At 46.9% G+C, this 21814-nt stretch overlaps 1 protein-coding gene and 1 long non-coding RNA gene across 3 annotated transcripts in view; one reads left to right on the plus strand and one right to left on the minus strand.

The window, feature by feature from the left end:
* Window positions 1-21814, minus strand: part of KDM3B (lysine demethylase 3B) — a 145191-nt gene that overhangs the window by 106054 nt on the left and 17323 nt on the right. The window contains exon 2 of the mRNA XM_075917875.1: window positions 14723-14890. Coding sequence (XP_075773990.1) covers window positions 14723-14890 — 168 coding nt within the window. The remainder of the gene's footprint in view (window positions 1-14722; window positions 14891-21814) is intronic.
* Window positions 201-21047, plus strand: LOC142825759 (uncharacterized). Of its 2 annotated transcripts, none has more exons than XR_012900108.1 (7): window positions 201-312; window positions 8818-8900; window positions 10299-10480; window positions 10576-10750; window positions 19437-19629; window positions 19715-20049; window positions 20306-21047. It is a non-coding gene; the product is annotated as an uncharacterized LOC142825759 (long non-coding RNA). The 2 variants fall into 2 exon arrangements; XR_012900107.1 differs by having other exon boundaries at window positions 10302-10480.

The raw sequence follows: 21814 nt of genomic DNA on the forward strand, positions 1-21814 counted from the left end.
GTAATGGGAAGGAGACTAATTGTTATTGTTATTATATCTAATAGACAGTATATAAACTGCTTCAGAATTGCTTGTATTTGAAGATCTGCCTCAGAAGGGGGGCAGCTCTCCTCCCCCTGTCCGAACCAGTTTTTCCCTTGCTGCAGCTCGTAATAAAACTGCCTCTGGTTACTTGTTGCTTAAACACAACGCAGAGTGAAGGCTTGTTTTCTTCCACAATTTGGTGCCGTGACTCGGATGGCAACGCCCGATTGAAGACAGCGACAGCGGCTGCAGACCATCCCCCTTCACTCCCAGGGCGCCAAATGAGAGGTAAGAGACTTTTTGAAATCTCTACTGGGGTGTGGAGGAGGACTGCCTGTAGGGTCGTCTGCTTCCTGTGGGCTCACGCCATCCGAACTTCTTGAATCTGCAACAAGGTCAGATGCAAAGTGGTTCCGGGGAGGTTGTTTTGTTACCCCCGAGTAGGCCTAAGTTTATACAGTGCTGGGAACTGCTGTGGTTTTGGTGGTGCTGCCCCGGGTACGGGAAGAAGGTTGTATTGCGTCCGGACATAAGGCACCTAGGTTTATGCAGTGCTGGGAACTGATGTGGTTCTGGGGGGAAACGTGTTGTTTGCCGCCCCTGGGGGAACAGTGTTGTTTGCCGCCCCTAATATGGACGAGGTCCATAAAAAGAGATGCATCTAAAAGTGGGAAAATTTGTGTGTGAAAAGCATGCTGAGTGTGAATGTAATGAGTGGAGCGTGAATGCCGCTGCCCAGGTCTCTGAGATGTAAGCTGATTCCAGCCGCACCAGGGCTCTCCCACGAGGGAGTTCTGAATGCAAGGGGGGGGTCAGCCGAACCTCGAGACTGAGCGGATATGTGAGGAAGTGACGACTCCCCTTATTTCATGAGCTGCTGATAAGATCTGACACTCTAGACCCAGCAGACCCCTTCTTTGGAGTGTGTAGATTTAGTTTCCTATAAGCCACTGAATGGTCAGGGAGTGGGTGCAGACTGCCTGTCTGTTCTGAAGAAGTGTGAAACCAACTGTCCCTCATAAGTAGCCTGTAACATTGTACATATGATTCTTTTCAGGTAAATAAAAGCTTTTTGCTTGCTGGAATACAGGCAGTCCCCGGGTTACGTACAAGATAGGGACTGTAGGTTTGTTCTTAAGTTGAATATGTATGTAAGTCAGAACTGGCGTCCAGATTCAGCCACTGCTGAAACTGACCGCCAGTTCCGACTTACATACAGAATCAACTTAAGAACCGCAAGCGTCCCCAAGTCAGCAGCTGCTGAAACTGATCAGCAGCTGCTGAAACTGATCAGCAGCTGCTGAAACTGATCAGCAGCTGCTGAAACTGATCAGCAGCTGCTGAAACTGATCAGCAGCTGCTGAAACTGATCAGCAGCTGCTGAAACTGATCAGCAGCTGCTGAAACTGATCAGCAGCTGCTGAAACTGATCAGCAGCTGCTGAAACTGATCAGCAGCTGCTGAAACTGATCAGCAGCTGCTGAAACTGATCAGCAGCTGCTGAAACTGATCAGCAGCTGCTGAAACTGATCAGCAGCTGCTGAAACTGATCAGCAGCTGCTGAAACTGATCAGCAGCTGCTGAAACTGATCAGCAGCTGCTGAAACTGATCAGCAGCTGCTGAAACTGATCAGCAGCTGCTGAAACTGATCAGCAGCTGCTGAAACTGATCAGCAGCTGCTGAAACTGATCAGCAGCTGCTGAAACTGATCAGCAGCTGCTGAAACTGATCAGCAGCTGCTGAAACTGATCAGCAGCTGCTGAAACTGATCAGCAGCTGCTGAAACTGATCAGCAGCTGCTGAAACTGATCAGCAGCTGCTGAAACTGATCAGCAGCTGCTGAAACTGATCAGCAGCTGCTGAAACTGATCAGCAGCTGCTGAAACTGATCAGCAGCTGATTCCAGGAAGCCCGGGGCAGAGCAATTCTGCCTCGGGCTTCCTGTAGTCAGCGCTGGTCAGTTTCAGCACCAGCTGACTTGGGGACGCCTGGGGCAAAGCAGCTGGGATGCTGCTGGGTTGCTCCAGTAGTGCCGCTCCTTGGCGCCCCCTCCTCCCCCCCCTCCCGTCCGAACCAGTTTTTCCCTTGCTGCAGCTCATAATAAAACTGCCTCTGGCTACTTGTTGCTTAAACACAATGCAGAGTGAAGGCTTGTTTTCTTCCACAAAACTTCAGATAAATCGTTGATGCATTGCTAATGCTGTCGAAAAATTGGAGGACACTTGAAGAGACATTGACAAAAGAAATACCTCACCAGAGAATTAAACTATAGGCAATAAAGAAGCAAGTGGATCAAATGCTAACTCCACCTAATTTTCTTCTGAGCATTTTTAACTCCAAAGACAACGGTAGATGTCTAACTTCTGAAAAAGATGCTACTGCCATGGCACAGGCATCTCAAAAACACCCTTCAGTTATGGCAGTCATAATAAATTTCAGGACAGGGGCAAAATTATATAATCAGTGCATATTTATTGATGATGTTTTGAACAAAGTCATTCCTCTGAATTGGTGAGAATCATTAACCAGGCACTTTGAAACAGAGTTCCTTTAGCTGCTAAGCCAACTTTTCACAGTGGTGGCTTCCTCTGCAGGCACAGAAAGAATATTTTATTGTTAGTTATTATTCACTCAAAGCTAAGAAATCTAATAGGAGTTGAAAATGCAGGAACACTCTTATTTCTGTTTCTGTCTATGAATCAAAATGACAGTGAGAATGGGGAAGAGGAAAACTAGTTGTAGAAGTTTTAAGGACACAGCCTCTGTTTCTCTGGAGTGAGTGACAGGGGAGGGATCACATGAGGATTACCTGTTGTGTTCCCTCCCTCTGGGGGCACCTGGCATTGGCCACTGTAGGCAGACAGAATACTGGGCTGGATGGACCGTTGGTCTGACCCAGTATGCTGTTCTTATGATACTATATCTTTAACAGACGAAAGTTCTCAGAATACTAGAAGTAATAACATTTGAAAATTTAAACAAAAAATATCAGGAGACAACTTCAAATGCAAAATGTGAAACATTTATGTACCATTTAAGTTTTTTAATAAAATATAAGTGCTAATGTGTTTGTGCATGTGAATGAGTTCTTATCATTCTTGATCATTCCTAATATACTGCTGATGCATCTAAAACTTGACAGAGATGAGCATTCATCATAATCATCGTCGTCGTCATCAACAACCATGGGCTCAACGCCTATTGGTGTCCGATGCCTCCTTCACTATTTCCTTCCACTGTCTGGTGCGAAGTGGCTTAGTTTCTGTAGACTACCTCCGCACCAATCTATTATATCATCTACCCATTCTCTGTGGGGTCTGCCTCTCCTATTTGGACCATCCATTTTGCCAAATACCAGGGTCTTAACTTTTTGCTCATCATTCATTCTGCAGATATGCCCGAATAGCTGTAACTTCCGTTGTATAATCTTCTGCAGTAGGTTCTCTTTTAGCTATATAATTCCTCGTGGGTGACCTTCTGCATTCATCGTATTCTCAGGATCTTTCTATAACAACTCCTCTCAAACACCAATATCCTTCTCTTCTAATCGTTCGTTATCATCCATGTCTCACATCCGTACAACATGCTGCTAAATACACACATTTTCAGGAAGCACAACTTCATTCCTAACCTAATCGCTTTACTTTTCCTGATCTTATCTACTGCCTTCAAACTGGCTCTTGCTTTCGCTATTCTAGTCACCATTTCCTTCTTACAAGATCATACATCATGTTGCTCCCCAAATATGTGAACTTCTCTACGTTCTCTAATTCGATCCCATTTACACTGATCTTCCTTCCTATTTCCTTATCTCCGCTAATAAATAAGGGAAGATTATTCACCTGTGCAGTAACTGAAGTTCGAGATGGTTGTCCCCATGGGTGCTCCACCTTAGCTGTGCCAGCACCGCTGCACCTCTGATCAGAGAGTTGTGATAGCAGTGCCCATGGCTGGCAGCACGCGTGGAGCCCGAGGGCAAGCGATCTGTGTCGGCTACTCCGCATAAGCAGCCGGCCGTCCTCAGTTCCTTCTCTGACCCAGATGCATGTAAGTCCAAAGTCGAGGGGAAGAAGGGTGGGTGGTGGAGCACCCACAGGGACAACCATCTCGAAGAACGCCAGTTATTGCACAAGTGAGCAACATTCCCTTCTTCTTCGAGGAGTGTCCCTGTGAGTGCTCCACCATTGGTGATTATGAAGCAGTGGTTGTGTTTGGAGGTGGGAGCTTCAGAGTGTGTGATTCTGTGACCAAGAGTATTGTTCGGCCAAATTTCATTTCGGAGTCTGCGAACATCTGGATGGCACAGTGTGGCATGAATATGTGCATAGATGTCCAGGTGGATAGATGTCCTTGCAGATATGTTCCATTGGAACGCCTCATAAAAATGCAGTTGTAGCCGCCATGGCTCTTGTGGAGTTAGCTCTTACGTTGGGAGGTGGCTCCTTTTGCGCTAATGTATATGCCAGGTCTATGCAGCTAGATACCCATTTAGATAGCCTTTGTTTTGATATGGGTAACCCCCGTGATCTCTCTGTAGATGAGATGAATAGTCACGGAGACTTGTGGAATGCCTTTGGGTGTCGTAAGTAAAAGGCAAGTGCCCTGCGGACATCCCAAGGTATGAAGCGCTGCCTCCTTGTGGACCTTGTGCAGTTTTGGGTAGAAGACAGGTAAGTATTTCAGTTCATTGCACTGAAAGGAGGTAAGTACTTTTGGGATGAATTTAGGATGTGTTCTCAAAGTATTCTGTCTTTATGGATTATTACATATGGTGGGTGCGACACGAGCACTCCCAATTCTCCTACTCGTCTGACAAGGAAGGCAACCTTCATCGACAGGTGTAGTAAACAAACAGCATATGGCTAGCAGCTCGAATGGCCTGCCCATGAGCATTCTTAGTACAAGGTTTAGATCCCATGCTGAAGTTGGGTCTTCAAGTGATGGAAACATGTTTTGTAGACATCATAGGAATCTTTTGACAGCTGGGTGAGTAAAGACCAAGTGTTATTGAAGTGGGGGAGGGGGGGCTGAGATGGAGGCGAGATGTCCTCTTATAGAGCTCAGGGAGAGGCCTGCATTGTGCGAGTCTAGTAGATAATGCAGTATCTGTGATATCTGCATTTGGGCTGGCTCACAGTTGTGGGTCGAGCACCAAGTTGTGAAACGCTTCCATTTCTGTGTGTATGTTTTCTTCTTTGTAGGTCTCCTGGGATTTGTGAGGATGTGTTGCACTGGTTCCAGAAGGGTCTGCTCCATGCTGTTTAGCCAGCTAATATACATAATTGGAGGTGCAGTGTGTGTACGTCAGGATGGCAAACCTGACCATTACGTGAGCAGAGCTTGGACTGGTGGGAAGCGATTCGGTGGTCGGATGCTCATCTGCAAGAGATATGGACACCACATTTGTCTGGGCCAGTTGGGTGCTATGAGGATTACTCTGGCCCAGCCCTGTTTGATTTTGAGTATCAGTGGAAACGGGGGCGGGGGGCGGAGGGGCGGGGAGGGAGATGCATTCCATGCATTCCATGTTATGGCAAAGGTATCTCCTAGGGAGTAGGGGCTCATGCCCGCTCTGGAGCAATAGTATAGGCAACGAGCATTGTTGTGTGGGGTGAATAGGCCCAGTGTTGGAAACCCCACTTCTTAAAGAGGCAAGTCAAAATTGATGGGTTTATTTCCCATTCGTGATTTTGTGGAAATTGCCTGATTAGGCTGCCCGCTAGTATATTGTCCTTGCTGGGGAGGTAATTTGCAACCAGGCGTATATTCCCTGGGATGCGCCATTCCCGTAAGTGGACTGCTTCTTGGCAGAGTTTGTATGACCTGGCCCCTCCCTGTTGGTTGATATAGTACATTGTAGTTACTTCATCTGTAAAAATCTGAACCGTTTTGTTCTAAATCATGGGGACAAAGTGTATACATGCATTTCATACTGCCGTGAGTTTGAGTAGGTTGAGCTCGAGTAGGATACGGGGTCCATTGAGCCTGTACCAAGCGATGACCCAGGTGTGCACCTCAGCCCATTAGTGAAATGTCTGTAGTAATCATTACTGATGATGAGGTACTTTGGAAGGGGACCCCTGCACATACTGTCGTGTAGAGTCCACCATGTGAGTCAGGTCTGTATCTTGGTTGGCATGGTAAGTTGTTTGTTTATGTGATGAGTGCATGGTTTATAAACTGTGTGAAGCCATGCCTATAGGGGTCTCATGTAGGTGGGTATGTGGTACCACGAATGTGGCCGCCGCCATGTGGCCTACTATGTGTAGGTAGTGTGAGGTCGTTAATATGAGGTCCTTCACTGCTGCAAACCTGTGCTCTGGTGAAGAGGCTATGGCCGTTGTGCAGTCTAAGTGTACCCCTATAAACTCTAATGTCTGAGTTGGGATCAGTGTGTACTTTGGTATGTTTATCTGGAGTCTGAGGTTGTCAAATAGATTTCTGATGCTTATGACAGCCTGTGCTGTCTCTTGATCTGTGGTGCCCGTTACTAGACAATCGTCAAGGCAAGGGAATACAGTGATACCCCTTTTCCATAAGTGGGTGGCAGTAACTACTGCCAGAACCATCGAGAACACTCATGGGGCTGTTGAGAGTCTGAAAGGTAGCACTCTGTACCGAAAGTATTTGTCCTTTATCTTGAAATAAAGAAAGCATGCTATGTGAAAATAGGCATCCTGGAGATCAAGGGTGGACAACCATGCTCCCTTTTCCAAGGCCGGAATAATCGCAGCAAGGGTCACCATCTTGAACCGTTGGGAGCGTACGAAGCGATTGAGCCTTTGAAGTTCCAATATAGGCCTCCACCCTCCTGATTTCTTGGTTGTTAGGAAATAATGAGAGTAGACCTCTCCCACTCCTGCGGTACCTCTTCTATGGAACCTAGCTTAGGGAGGTGTTCTGCCTCTTGTACAAGCACATGTTCATGAGAGGGGTCCCTAAAGAGAGACAAGCCAGAGGGGTTGGAGAGGATAACTAAAAACGGGATGCAGTCACCAGTTTTTATGATTTCCAACACCCACCTGTCGCTGGTGATGGTACACCAGGCTGGACAGAACGCAGCTATAGTCTGCTGCCAAATTTTGTGGAGGGTTTGAATTGCTGCTGTGGAAATGTTGGGGTTGTTTGGCCCTCAACCAAGACTTCAAAATGCTTGTCAAGATGTTGATGGCTACTGAGATGTCAACTGTTCAGAGGCTTGCCTGTGCCTGTTTTAGCATGGTCAACATCTACTGTCATAATGACATTGCCATTAATTAAAGGGTGTGGATCTGTACCTCTGTGTGAATTGTCTGCCCTGATTTCTCTTTGTAACTGGTGTGTGGATTCCAAGAATCTTTAATGTGGCTTGTGAGTCCTTTAAGGTGTGTAAGAAGGCATTTGTGGATTCAGCAAAGAGCTTGGTGTCCTCAAAGAGCAAGTCCTCGACCGTTGCTTGGACCTCTCTCAGGAATCTTGAGAGCTGAAGCCAAGATGCTCACCTCATCACTACTGCAGAAGCCAAGGAACTGGCTGCCATGTCAGCAGAATGCAGCGCGGCCTGTAAGGCTATTCTAGAAATTAGTACCCCTTCATTTAAATTTGACTTGAATTGATCCCTTTTGTAATCTGGGAAGGATTCAATGACGATGGCTAATAAAATAACTTTTGTGGTAACCATTGTTTAACTATCTACAGAATGTAATTTAAGATGAGGTAAAGAGGGTGACTACTGAGATGCGACCAAAGCCAGCAATGGTTGAGAAGGAACTGAGGATGGCTGGCTGCGCATGAGGAGTAGCTGCCTCAGATCTCTCACAGCGACACTCCACATGTGCAGCAGACTATGGCTGCTATCACAAATCTCCGATCAGAGGTACAGCAGCACTGGCGCACCTAAGGCGGAGCACCTGCAGGGAACCTCCTTGAAGTACCCTTCGCTCTCTCCCTCCACCCCCCTTGCTGCCTCTATCTGATTGAGGAAGCAAGGGGGGGGGAAGCAACTAATCAACTATCCTGTTGACTATCTGATAAGCATTTGCTTATCGGATAGTCAACTAGTCCTTCACATCCCTATTTACAAGTAGCTTTAAACTCATCTCTACTACTGAGAAGTAAAACTTGTCATTAAACTTCGACCATCTATTACATGGCAGTCATATTTAGTTAACATGACTTGATAATTTCCTATCCTGGCCTGTAAAGATACTAAAGGGTGTAATTACTTTCCAAAAAGATACAGTCTCTTCGATTCTCTATTCTTAGAGGTAGAGCTCCCAAACTGCCTTGATAGCTCATTGGCTGCAGCGACAACTAGCAACAATGGAGCCACAGGAGTATAAACATACTCAAATCGTTTAGATCACACCTGATGGCCACCCACAATCAACATGTTTTCTGGTAGCTGAAATGGAAGCTGGGGTAGTTCAGAAACTCATGACTAGATCCCATAAACTGTAGGAGAACTTGTCCCTGAAATTGGAGAATTGGAGCCACAAGGATCAATATGGATATGGCTGTGGACCACACGGAAAAGACTGGACAGTTTGGAAGGAACTAAGGAGCACAATGAAATGAGCATCCTCAAGTCTGTTACGAGGCTCTTCTCCGGATGCCTTGCTAGACTTATTTTCTTCCCATACAGGGAATCTCCTTTTTGAGGAAGGACGCCTGTCAGAATTTGCATAGGAGTCAAGAGTTTTGGCCTCTAATGTAGAAGAGAGTGGAGGATTTGGTGGGACTCAAATCCTTAACTGTATTGATGTGCTGATTCAAAGATATTTTCACTAGCATTATCCTTCCTTTTTATTCAGGAAGGGATCGGTCTGGCAACGAGACGAGGGAAACCTCCAGGAGTGGTGACAGAGGTTCAAAGCAATATCAAGGTCTGAGGAAGGTAAAATGCAGCATGGCATCCCTAGTCTAGGGACAATAGCATAGTGAATGTGGGCACTGACAACCATGGAACTGCTCAACAAATGCCCTGGATTGAGACATGAGCTGCTGCTTGAAGAGGCCTGCACCGCTGTTGAATGGGCTCTCAGTGAGTGGTGCTGATGGAACACCCCAAAGTGCAGAGGCACAAAGTGATCCAGTTTGAATTTCTCTGGGTGGAGACAAGTAGGCCCCTCATTAGCTCTGCCACAGAGATGAATAGTTGGGTAGATTTTCAGGATGGCTTAGTTTGGTCTACATAAAAGGCCAGGGCCATCCTCACATCTAATGTGTAAAAGGTGTCTTTCCTCATTCAGAGTATAGACAGACTACAAGTTTTTGTCGGAAAAAACAGAAACTTGTAGTCTAGACTGGGCCAAATGTCGGGAAAAACCCCTCTTTCAGAAGCCCCCTTCTTCCTCGTGAAATGAGGAATACAGGGGCTTCCGAAAAAGCGTGTTTGCACTTCCACAAAAAAAAAGTAGAAGAGCAAACATGTTCCCTGGACATGGCAGAGTTTTTTCAGGATACCTCTGCTATCCCACAACCTCCCTCGTCCCCCACAGTCTAGCTATACCCTCAATGTGTAGGGCTGACCCCACCGTGGAGAGTAAGACTTGGTATCAGGAATGTAATAGTGTAGTTTATTAACCAATTAGCAAAAGGAGCTTCAGGGGGTAGCCAAGTTAGTCTGTTACAGAATAAAAAACAAGTGGTCTGGTAGCACTTTATAGACTAACAAAACATGTACATGGTATCATGAGCTTTCGTGGGCACAGCCCACTTCTTCAGATGACCGGAGTTATGAGTAGGGGATATGAAAACTCTAATAAATAGGAGAAGGGAAAGGGGGGGAGGAGAGAATGATGCTCCGTCTCCTACCCCCCTTCCTGTATTTTCTTTAAGTATCTGGAGAATGGGTGCTAAACCTAAGCAGATAAAGATCAAAAGTTTATCAGTTAATGCTAAAGACTACATGCATTCTCTCCCACACCCCCCACCCCCTCCAACCCTTGCCAGTAATTTTTTTTAGCAGGCTGGCCCGCAGCTCAGCACAGTCCTGGCTTGCACTGGGTCTGAGCCAGAGGAAGCAGAAGCAGCAGTGCAGGGCGATAGGCAGCCAGTCTGGGGGAACTGGTTTTTAAACTGGCTCCCCTTGAGGACCAGCTCCCGCTCGGCACCTCACGCTGCTGCCTCTGATACAGAGGCAGCAGCACAGAGTGGCAGAAGGCTCCTCAGGAGTGGATGTGGAGCACACTGGCTGCCAGCCCCAACTAGAGGGACACAAAATAGTCAAATAACTACTAAGAATGAATGAGTTAATCAACTATTCAATTAAGTGATATTTAACTTAACCTAGCAGGTATGGCTGAACCATATGGACAAGATCCAGGAAGGCCATGCATGGCAGTTCTGAGGTCAACGCACAAGGCTCGGAGACCTGTCTGGCCGATGTTCTAACCACGAGGAAGGCTGCTTTCCAGAACAAGTGGGATGAGGAGCATGTGGTCAGAGGCTTCAAGGGCGACCCCATGAGCCTGGGTAGGATCAAGTTCAGATCCCACTGGGAAAACAGAGCTCTGATCTGAGAGAAGAGTAATTCCAGACCATGGAAAAATCTTCCTATCATGTTATAGGAGAAGACAGTGTGACCTTGGACAGGAGGAATGTAAGGTGGAAATAGCCAACAGATTCTCCTTGAGTGAGGAATGTACTAGACCCAGATTCTTTGGGTGGAATCCAGGACTGATTGGAACAGTGCATCAGATGGGAAGATGCCACAAACGACCACACAATTGTTCATTTTGCCAGGTAGGTCTGATGGGTCAGCAGTTGTCTGCTCTTGAGAAGGACCTGGCAGATGGTCTCTGAACAGGTCTGTTCTTCAGGGTTCAGCCATGCAGCATCCACACTGGGAGGTGAAAGAATACAAGGTTGGGGTGCAGGAGGTAAGCCATGGTCTGGGGACAGTAGGTCCAGGCAATCTGGCAATGGCCACAGGAGCGAGCACTACCAGGCTTAACACGATCCCAAGCCCATGTTGCCAGGGCCATGCAGGAGTGATCATAATGAGCCTTGTCCCATTTGATCTTCTGCATGACCTTGTTGATGAGTGGAACTGGGAGACATGTATAGCAGTTCTTCCACCCATGACAAGAGAAAGATGTCAGATAGGGAACGCATGCTCGCAGGCCCTGTCGGAGCAGAAATGGGGACATCAGTGGTTCTGCCTGGCTGCAAACAGATCATTTCTGGAATATCATGTGAGCAACCTCGAAGTGCAGCGTAAAACAGTTACCTACTTTTCATAACTGTTGTTTTTCAAGATGTGTTGCTCATGTCTATTCCATTTAGGTGGGTGCAGGCGGCATACACAAGTGTGGAAAAGTTTTTCCCCTCAGGCTGTCAAGGGAGCCCCCTGAAATACTTCTCCATGGTGGTACATATATATCCTCGTTGGTCCTCTGCCCTCTTAGTTCCTTCTTGCCAGAACACTAAGGGGAAGTGGGCGAGTTTTGGAATGGACATGAGCAACACATTTTAAAGAACAGTTATGAAAGGTAAGTGACAGTTTTTTCTTCAAATGATTGCTCATGCCCATTCCATTTAGATGAATTACAAGACGGATGATGGGAGGCTGGGGCTAGATAAGAGCTAGGAAAATATGGCCTGGGGGCCAGACCCAGCCCACAGACCATCCTGCCAGGACCCTCAGGTGCATAGCTGCCACGGTTTAAAGCTCAGTCCACGTGTCTCTCTGCTCTGCAGGAAGGGGGAAGCCTCCTGTGATCTCCCCACCCTCAGCCCAATCCTCAGCTCCTAGTGGCCAGAAAAAGCTGGCCAGTGGGAACTGACCGCAGCCAATCTCTCAGCTCCTATTGGCTGGAAACAACCAGCCAATAAGATCTGATAAATTGGCCTGGAGGATGGGAGCAGCGCAAGTCTCTTCCCCTCCCAAAGCTAAGAGCCATGTGGAGGGAACAAGCCTGCAGTTTAAAGTAATGTTGGACTACAGCAGGCAGGGAGCCCAGCCTACCTTGGGTGTGCTGCATGACTGCTGGCTTAGATAAGTGCCTCCCAGTCAAAACCTGCCTCTGAAACCCCAGCCCCTCCTACACCCCAACTCCCTCCCCCAGGTCACCGTTCAAACCCTTTGGCACCTCCTTGCCCTCGGTCACAACTCCCTCCCAGACCCTGTACCCCCTCCTAACACACCTCTCCCAGGCCAGAATCCTTTCTTGCATCCAAACACCCTCCTAGACACTGCACCCCATTCCCCTGCTCCAAGTCACCACCTATACCCTCTGTAGTCTGCACCCCTTTTTCCCTTCTTCACAGGTCACAGCTCCCTCCCAGACTTTGCACCCCTCCTAGTGCCCCTCTCCCAGGCCAGAATCCTCTCCTGCACCCATGTCCCCCCGACCCTACACCCTATCCTCTGACCCAGGTCACAGCCTCCTCCTTTGCCCAAACTTCCTCTCAGACTTCACACTGTCTCCTGCACCCCAGTCTCTTACCCCATGTGCCATTCTGTGGCCAACCTCTATCCTATATCGTGCACATCCTCCACAGAAAAGCACAGCCCTTACCCACTTTTCAAAATCTTGAAGTGCCCCCCGCAAACAATGACTGCCCACCTGGTCTAGATGAAAATGGACTGCAACACAGCTCTGCCAAAGGCTGCATCCTCCTACTCTGTTAGGAAACAGCATGATAATTTGTGTATGGATGGATGACCCTGCAAATATCATAGGTACTTATGCTACGAAAGCAGCTGAAAAGGCTTTGGCTCTGGTGGAATGGGCTCTAAGTACTGGGCTGACATCTTTGCGAGATCATAGCAAGCCTTAATACATGACATAATCCACATCGATATATGCTGGGCTGACACAGGCAGGCCCTTCATCCTTTCGGCCATGGAGATGAAGAGCTGGAGGGATCTGTGGAATGGCTTTGTTTGCTCTAAATAAAAGGCTAAAGAATGTCTCATCCAGGGAATGGAGTATAGGTTGTGTCACTGGTGTGCAGTTTAGGAAAGAAAGCTGTGAGGAAGATATCCTTCCTGACATGAAAGTGTGATTCTACCTTAGGTAGGAATGCTGGATGCGGGAGCAGTTTCAACTTGTCCTTAAAGACAACAGTGTAAAGGGGCTGCGAGGTTAGCACTCAGAGCTCCAACATCCATCTAACTGACGTAATGGCCACCAGGAAAGTTGCTTTCCAGGAAAGATGTAAAAGGGAGCAAGTTGCTCCCTCAAACAATGGGCCCATGAGTCGTGTGAGAACTAGGTTCAGGTCCCCGAGTGGGAGAGTATGGTGTACATGTGGGAACAGACTATCCAGGCCTTAAGGAAACAGTGTACAAGAGGGTTGGCAAAGACTGACTTCCCCATGCCCTTTGGTGGAAGGCAGAAACAGCTGCTAGATGAACTCTGACTAAAGATGTGGCCAGACCCTGTATACTCAGAGTTAATAGCTAGTCCAAAATTAGAGGAATCGGAGCCTGTAGTGAGGTCATTCCCTACTGCAGGGACCAAATGGAGAAGCGTTTCCATTTTGCCAAGTAAGTGGCCCTACTAAAGGGTTTTCTACTGCTCAGTAACACTTCTGGCACAGACTTTGAACATAGGCATTCCATGCCTGTCAGCCATTGAGCTTCCAAGCCGTTAGGTGGAGGGGCTCGTCAGATGAGGTCTGATGCCTCCAACACTAGTTCACTGGTGGAAGGATAACTCAGGAATAGGATCCCTTGAATATTAAAAAAGTTGCTCCACATCTGAGGTAACTAAACCAGTAATTATGAATGAGATTCAATTAGTGAGCTACAGAGGCTTTGCTATGTTCTGATTTCTTGTTCATGTAAGAAATCTAGTTATTTAAAAAAAACTTCACACGCACAAAAATTAACCTAGAAAGAGATTGACTAACAAGTCTAAAAGTAACTATCTATACTGAATGTGAATTGGTATGTCTCATAGACTCATAGACTTTAAGGTCAGAAGGGACCATTATGATCATCTAGTCTGACCCCCTGCACAGCGCAGGCCACAGAATCTCGCCCACCCCTCTTAGAATAATCCTCTCACCTATGTCTCAGATACTGAAGCCTTCAAATACTTTGAAGGCCCCAACATGCAGAGAGTCCTTCAGCTGTGATCTGTGCCCAATGTCAAATTATGCTAGTTAATAAGTATTAATAAGATTAAACACTGCACTCCTATCCCCCTCTCTTCCCAAAGTCTAGACATGGCATTATATCATAAAGCACTTCAACATCCAACTACCTCAGAAAGCACTAAAGGCCACAAGTTTGCCCCATTAACAGTTATACAGGATATTAGCGTCTCTTGTCTCAAAAGCTCCCCTGAGGAACATATGTCCCTGTGTAGACAGTGCTAGGTCAACAGAAGAATTCTTCCACCAACCTAGCTACTCTCGGTTGGGAAGGATTATTTACATCAACAGGAGAACCCCTCCATACAGTGTATGTAGTGTCTACTCTGAAGTGCTACAATTATGCAGTTGCAGCTTTGCCTCTGCAGCATTTTACGTGTAGACAAGATCTAAAGATTTTTTTTTTTTAATTAGACCATTGGAGGGCAGGAAAACAATGAAAACCCAGAAATTCTCAACTGGAGAGATCTTGTCCAAATCCCCTCTACTTTCCAGTTCCCACATTTTTTTCGGTCTGAAATTTCTAGTAGCCCTAAGGCAGGTTTCTACAAAGCTAGCCACAACCTCAGCTATGAAACAACTTCCCTACAGTTCTGGCCAAATACTCACCAACGCAGGCCACTGTGCAAGCGATGCCTGTGTTCCCTGCAGTAGACCTGGATCACTCCGAGGAGCCCATACCAGTGACCCTTCCAGCAGCAACACTATGACTTCTTCAGCATGAACTTTCACCCAAGCATGTTGCTTCCAGTTGCAGCCATCAAACTCCACAAAGATCTGCAAGAAATTCCAAAAACAGATTTAACATGGTTCTGACACTGTAGATGGGCAGAAATCCCACAATCCCACATAGACAAAGACTTCAAGTTTAATCAGGAAAATTATACCTCCCGCCCAGACCCTGCATCCCAGCAGCCCCTTCCGGCACAATCAATAGGGGTGTAATAATGTATCTGGTTAAATGATTAACCAATTAGGGATGTGAACAACTAGTTGAGTAGTCAACTATTGGCTAAGCAAATGCTTATCAGATAGTCAACACACAAGTTGACTAGTGGTTCCCACCGCCCACTTGCTGTCTCTATCAGAAAGAAGAGAGGGTGCTCCAAAGTGGTAGTGCTGGGTGGAGCCAGACCCCGGCCTCCATGTGGTGCTGCCACTTTGAAACATCACATGCAGCCTGGGGCCAGCTGGAGAGTCCCCAGGCTGCATATGGCATTTCAAAGTGATAGCACCGCATGGAGCCCAGGGCTGATCTGGACTCCACGGGGCGCTGCCATGTTGAAATGCTTTGCGGAGCCTGACGCCGGGCTCCGCGCAGCGTTTCAAAGCAATAGCACCGCACAGGGCCCGGGGTCAGCGGGGGAGTCCCCAGCTGACCCTGGGCTCCACTGGGCACTGCCACTTTGAAATGCCCACATCTCTGAAAGTTAACTGTTTAAACCAACACACTAACACTTCTCTACTAGGCACTATCTTTTCCAAGACCAAGAAGAGGCTACCATGTGGATGGGTGAGGTGGAAATAAGAGATTTTCAAAATTCTATCCAGACTAAATTCTCTCAATGAAAGGCGAATGAGATTCCAGTGGAATATCTAACTCACTGAAGATAAAAAGAGAACTGGACCCATTTTATATCAGCAGTACCATCAGTAGTGTATTGGGAAGCTGCAGTTAGCCAATGGAATGGGAGATAAGCTTCTCTCAAGGGTCAGAATCTCCCTGCTGAGGGTCAGTCCTAAAAACAGGGCAGACTGCAGGTCCAGAAGATTGCCTCTCCTCTGTAGGATGTTAGAGCCTAAGATGACATTTTCATTGCCCTGTACCTTCAGAGGCAGCAACTGGTAGTTGGTGGGGCTCTCTGGCTGTGGAAGCAAAATCTCTGACTGCGTGTGTATCACCAGTACTGACAGTTCAATCTTTTGGCTCTCTAGTTGCTACAGAGAGTGGTGGCGATGACACTTGGAGCAGTGCTGTAGCAGCCTTCCTCTTTTGGGTCTTTTGATCAGTCGTAAGACTTAGGAGTCCCAAGTCCTGAGTGCAAAGACTCACCCAATGTAGACAGGACGGGAGAGAGATCCCTTCTCTTAGAAGATCTAGGAGGAAGCTTACTTTTATGTTTATGAGTGCCAAGCAGTACCCACTCCTGAGTCAGGCACTGAGATCCTTCAAAGCCAGAGTTCTTGCACCTGATAAGTTTATACAGGAAAATAGGGATGCAAAGTCCCAAATAATCAGTTAACCAGTTAAACTTTAGGACAACTTAATCTTTAACTGGTTAACCTGCTAAGCAGGATCCTGGCCCTAGTACCAGGCAGCTGCCAGCTAGTCAGAGCAGGCCCTACTTGCAGTCTGCCATGTACAGGGGCTGTTTCGGCCGGCTGGCTGGCTGGAGCAGCCCATGCCTGCAGTGAGCCCCTGGGGCTGGAGTAGCTCCCTGCCCACAGTGGGCAGGAAGCTGCTCCAGCCCCTACCAATTAATCATTCATATCCCTAATGGAAAAGCAGAAGCATATATTGCAAGTAGTGGAGATATGAGCTTCTTCAAAGAAAGCAGTCATCCATGACCAAAAAGGAGCAGGGATAGGAGGCACAATTCTTAAGCCCAAGCACCTATGCATAAATCTAAATCCCACTAAGAGACCGAACAATTCTCCAGATCGGTGTTTCCCAAACTATGGGCCACGGCCCACTACTGGGCCGCAGGAAAAAAATACCGGGCCTCAGAGTGGTTACCAGGGTGTTCTGGGCTCCCAGAGTGCCTATGTGGCGCTGGGTCCCCCAAGCCCTCGGCCAGCCTGGGCAGAGTCTATAGCCGGATGTTCCGGCTCCCAGCAGAGGCGTAAGCTAGGGGAGGTCGGGGGGAGAAAGGGGGGAAAGCCGGCCACCGGAAGCAGCACTGGACGGGGGAATCGGGGTGGGCCAGGGAGAATTGGGGGGGGGGGGCAGCCATTGGAAGCAGAGCTGACCGGGGGGCAGGGAGATGGTCGGGGGAAATTGGGAGGAGGCGTAGGGGAGAAGCGGCTGCTGGAAGCAGAGCTTGCCCGGGGCATCGGGACTGGCTGGGAGAGATTGGGGGGCCGGGGGAAGCAGGGCTACCGGGGGGCACGAGGTCAGGGGCAGGGAGCTGGCCGGGGAAGATGGAGGGAAGCAGCTGCCGGAAGCAGGGCTAGCCATGGGCAGCGGGGCTGGCCAAAGGAGATTGGGAGGAGAAGCGAGGGAGAACTGGCTATCCGGGAGGGGGTTGGAGGAAGCGGGGCTGGCCAGAGGCACAGCGCGGTAGAGCCTGGGGGGGGGGGGGGCACTGACCCGGCCATATGGAGATCTCGGGGTGCTCCCCCCCCCCCCCCCGCACAAAAGAACAAGTGAGTCCGGCCCGGGGGTTCTATTGTTCCCCTCCCCCCCATACACACACCCTTGAGTAATTGTGAGCTGTCTGGCTGCTAGACACACTCATGCAGCCTGAGCACATTTAGCAGCCAGGCAGTTCGAAACTACAAACAGATACATCTAGTAATAATAAAACTTACCTAATGAGCAGATACCAGACATGTTATATGTCTGGTATTTTCTCAGTTTGTTTTTTATGTGTTTATATTTTTGGGCTGCAAAAAACAGTACTGAAAAAAAAAGGGTCCAACTAAAGTAAAAAGTTTGGGAAACCCTGGTCTAACCAGCTTTCTGTCTGTCTTACACTCCATTTATCCAATCCATATTCCTTAACTTGCTGGCAAGAATATTGTGGGTGACCATATCAAAAGCTTTGCTAAACCTGACACTGGGGGATTTGGAAGGACCAGAAACAACTTTTTTGAATATTCATCATTTGATTAATGAATATGCAAATATATGTTACTGGTCCTCCAAAAGTTCGTGAATGGATTTACTGGTCCCCATGTCAAAAAGTTTGGGAACCCCTGCTCTAGATCTCAGCCAGGAGTAGAGACAGTTTGACCATTTTTTCAAGGAGGAAGGACATAATAGAGAACAGAAGCATTCCTTAATGAATCCATCAGTAAGGATGGTGGCTGACAGAGTGAAGTACACATCTGCCTTCTCATACTTCTGTCTCCAGCTGCTGCTGTGGAGTATGCGCAGCCTCCTCTAGAAACCCCTCCAATGGGAGATACTGAGGCTAGTGGAGTCCACAAAACTGTAATCTTTATCCGACCCTGAAACTCCTCAGAGCAGTGTTTCCCAATTTTTTTGGCCAAGGAACCCTTTTCAGCTTAAAAGAATTTCAAGGAACCCCTAAGGTTGCCAGGGTAAAATTTGTCAACCAAAAAGAAGAAAAAAACCCCACCAGAACTGGTCAAGCAAAAAAAATAAAAATAAAAATAAAAAACTGCAAAATAGACACTGTCTCTTTAAGAGGGGGCAGGAGAGTGCCATATTCCCGCAGAACACCGACTGGGAAACACTGCTTCAGAGGACATGTACCTGCATTTCCTCAAGAAACACTGGCAGCCAGTATTCATCCCTTTCTGAGGGGAGGAAGGGGGCAGGGCCAGAAGTACTGTGGGTGGTGTTCATTATGCACAAGTTATTTTTACTAAACAGTTATGTTGAGCACAAAACACTAGATCAACATTTTCTAACAGAATTGCAGAAATAAAATTGCCAGTGATTTATATGTTGTCCCTATTTACTATTACTTAAATGTTTTCCTTTCACAGAGAATCTTCTAACTCTTAGGGTTAAAAAAGTGTAAAAGTGTTTCCCCTCTCTCCTGTGGTCACCTTCCTTTTTCAGACCCACACAGAAAACAGTAAAGCGCAGAACCGATGTCTTTCTCTATTAAAATATTTGACACGTAGGCCAAAAAACCCCATACTTATACATGCACACAGATCAAGCACATATGGGCAATCAGGCAGCACCTGCCAGTTCACTGTAATGAAACTACTGTCACTGAGAAAAGAAGAGAATGCTAAAGGCAGAAGTGGCATTGGATATTCTGTCAGAATATTGTGTGTAATATTACTTAATTAACTTTGGTTAACCTTATGGGTATTTTGACAGGGTGGACTAGGCCCTGAGGCACTCTGCTGAAGGCTTTGTGGTCCTGACACACCCTCCCCGGGGAAAGTAGAGAGGTCCTACAAGCTGCCTATAGCAGTGTTTCCCAACCAGTGGTACAAGTATCCTTAGGCATACTCGAGAGAAGTCTGGGGGGTACATCAACACAACTGAAATTTGGAGAAGACTAAATTTTTGGTTTTAAGTTTTACAATGCTTTATTATTTTTGTACAAAAAAATTGTGTGTGTGAAAACTGTAGTAGTGGGGGTACTTTTTTTTTTTTTTTTTTTTTTTTTTAAAGGAGTACTTTATAAAAAAAGGTTGAGAAACATTGGCCTACAACAGCAGTGTCAGACACACCCAGGCAAGACCCAGCAGCCTAGCATAAGAAGAGCTGCACAGCCAGAGGGAATGCATTTCCTTGCTAGAGCAGGAAGAGAGCAGATAGTGCTCCAGGCTAGCTGCTGGGACACCACCCAGGACAAGGCCCAGAGGTAAGGCTGAAAAATGTGCTGGACACATAAGGAAGTGGCCCAGGGAATTTTAGTAGCACCATACTTATTTAAAGGAATATTGCAGGCAGCTGCTGTTTACTGGATCCTGGACTGAGTGGAGAGATGGACCGAAGTTTACCCCCAATATCCCACTAGAGACTGGGGAAAGTGGCCTGGACCATCAGAAACCCCAGAAGAGGGAAATGGAGACCTGGAGCTAGAAAGGCCTTTAGATGGTGAAAACATTGCCTCCCTTCGGGCGCCACTCTAGTCCAGAGCGGGGACAAATAGACACATTACAGAGGGCAATGAGAAGGGATCTGCACAAACAGACTCGGCCAGAGGGATAAGTCACAGAAGAACCACCACAAAGACAGACAGTGCAGGTGCGCGCACTTGACCAGGGGGTACTCATGACAGGTGAGTGCACCCCTATTGTAGCCTGCTCATTTTTGACACTTCATTAATATTTATAAGCAATCATTAATATGTATGATTTGTTATGAATATGTAGTAGCTGTTAGGAATGTTAATATAGAAGTTTCTAGGAATGTTGCACACAGCACGCAAGTAGCTGTACATGTCACACTGTGCTGCTGCATGCAGCACACTGATCCAGGCTGTTACAACTTGTTTATCAAAGCAACCAATCAGGGACCCTTGTTTTCCTGTACAGGGTCCAATGATTTTAAAGATAAAGATCATGAATATTTATGAGAAGGGTGCTTGGAAGGCCTGGCTAGCAGTTGTCTGTGTTCCTTCGCACCACCCTTGTTCCTGCTTGTCTCCTGTCTGTTTATGTTAGTCTATAGTTAGTCAGGGTTAGCTAGATCTCGTCATCGAGTGTGTCCGTTAGGATTAGTGCGTCGGTTCACTGCACCAGCGGCTGGGTTCTTGTCCGTGACGGGAGCGTCGTGTTAGCTAGTCAGGTTTTGTGTCCAGGTATTAGGGATAGGTAGCTGTCTATCATTGGTTCCTGCTGAAGAGCAGAAGCCACCTGAAGATCAGCGCCAGGCAAGTCTCCACCGGTGATTCCTGCGCCGAGGAGCGGAAGGCCCCAGACGAGGATCATCACCACCTGCCTGCACCACACCCGTCCCCAGGGTCTCCGAGGGATCGCCTCTCTGTTCCTCGCTGAGGGCTCGGAAGGAGCCTAAGGCTTGAGGTCCAGAGCACCGCAGAGGGTCACCGCTGCGAGGGATCTCCTCCTTGTCTTTCACCAGAGGCTTTAAATTAGCCAAAGGTTTGAGAGACAGGAGCTTCTCACCAACTGTCAACTACTGGACTGTGTAATTATTGTATTTCGTGTAACCTAGTGTTTGTGGGGAACTTTTCTATCTTCTTTCCTTCTTGGGGTTGGGATAAAAAGTGTTTACCTGCTTTTCCTTGTGCTTTTAAAACTTTTACAATATATGGTTTGGCCCTTTTAAAGTGAGCAATGTTTTTATTTACTGTGGCATTCTTGGGTCAAACAAACACCTATGATAGATGAGGTTTAGTGGTATCTGCAACTTCCACTGAGGCTTAATTAATAATAATCAGATGCAAATTTAGGTACAAGCTTCCCTCAGTGCAACACTTTACAGGATTCATGTTTTTTCAAAGGAAACATTATTTTAAAAAGGGAAAGCTAAGGGGAAATTTGTACTCATCTGCAACTAAAGGTAGTAAGTACCCACGAGTCTCATAAGGTTTTTGTTTGTTCTGAAGGTGGAAATTCAAAGACAAATTATTTTCAATTACTAGGGCAGCTTTAACAGCCATTTCCAAGTTGAAGTCTGTGTGTGGGGAAAAAAACAAACTTATATTCTAAAATCTCTCCTCAAATATATAGGAATAGATACATTTATATTTATAATATTAAGGTGTCACTGTCAAATGTATTCAGTTTAAATACATGCTAAGTTTACAGGTCTACACTTTACTGCACAGAGCTATCTAGGTTATATATTTTTTATTTAAAAATATTCACCTCCTGATGTTCAAAGACCTACATAACCAGAATGACTATACAGTGAAACTGTCTACACACAAAGTACTATGCAAAAAGACAAAGTTAATAAATTGAAAAAGAGAAAAATAACTCTTCATACCCAGCTTCATTTACACCCAAGTTAAGGGAGTTCTCGGGGGAAGGGGGGAGCAATTGTTAAGTTATCAGTTCCCAAACACTGGTGCGTGTGCC

The sequence above is a fragment of the Pelodiscus sinensis genome, unplaced genomic scaffold, assembly GCF_049634645.1.
Source record: "Pelodiscus sinensis isolate JC-2024 unplaced genomic scaffold, ASM4963464v1 ctg55, whole genome shotgun sequence".
NCBI classification, from domain to species: Eukaryota; Metazoa; Chordata; order Testudines; family Trionychidae; genus Pelodiscus; species Pelodiscus sinensis.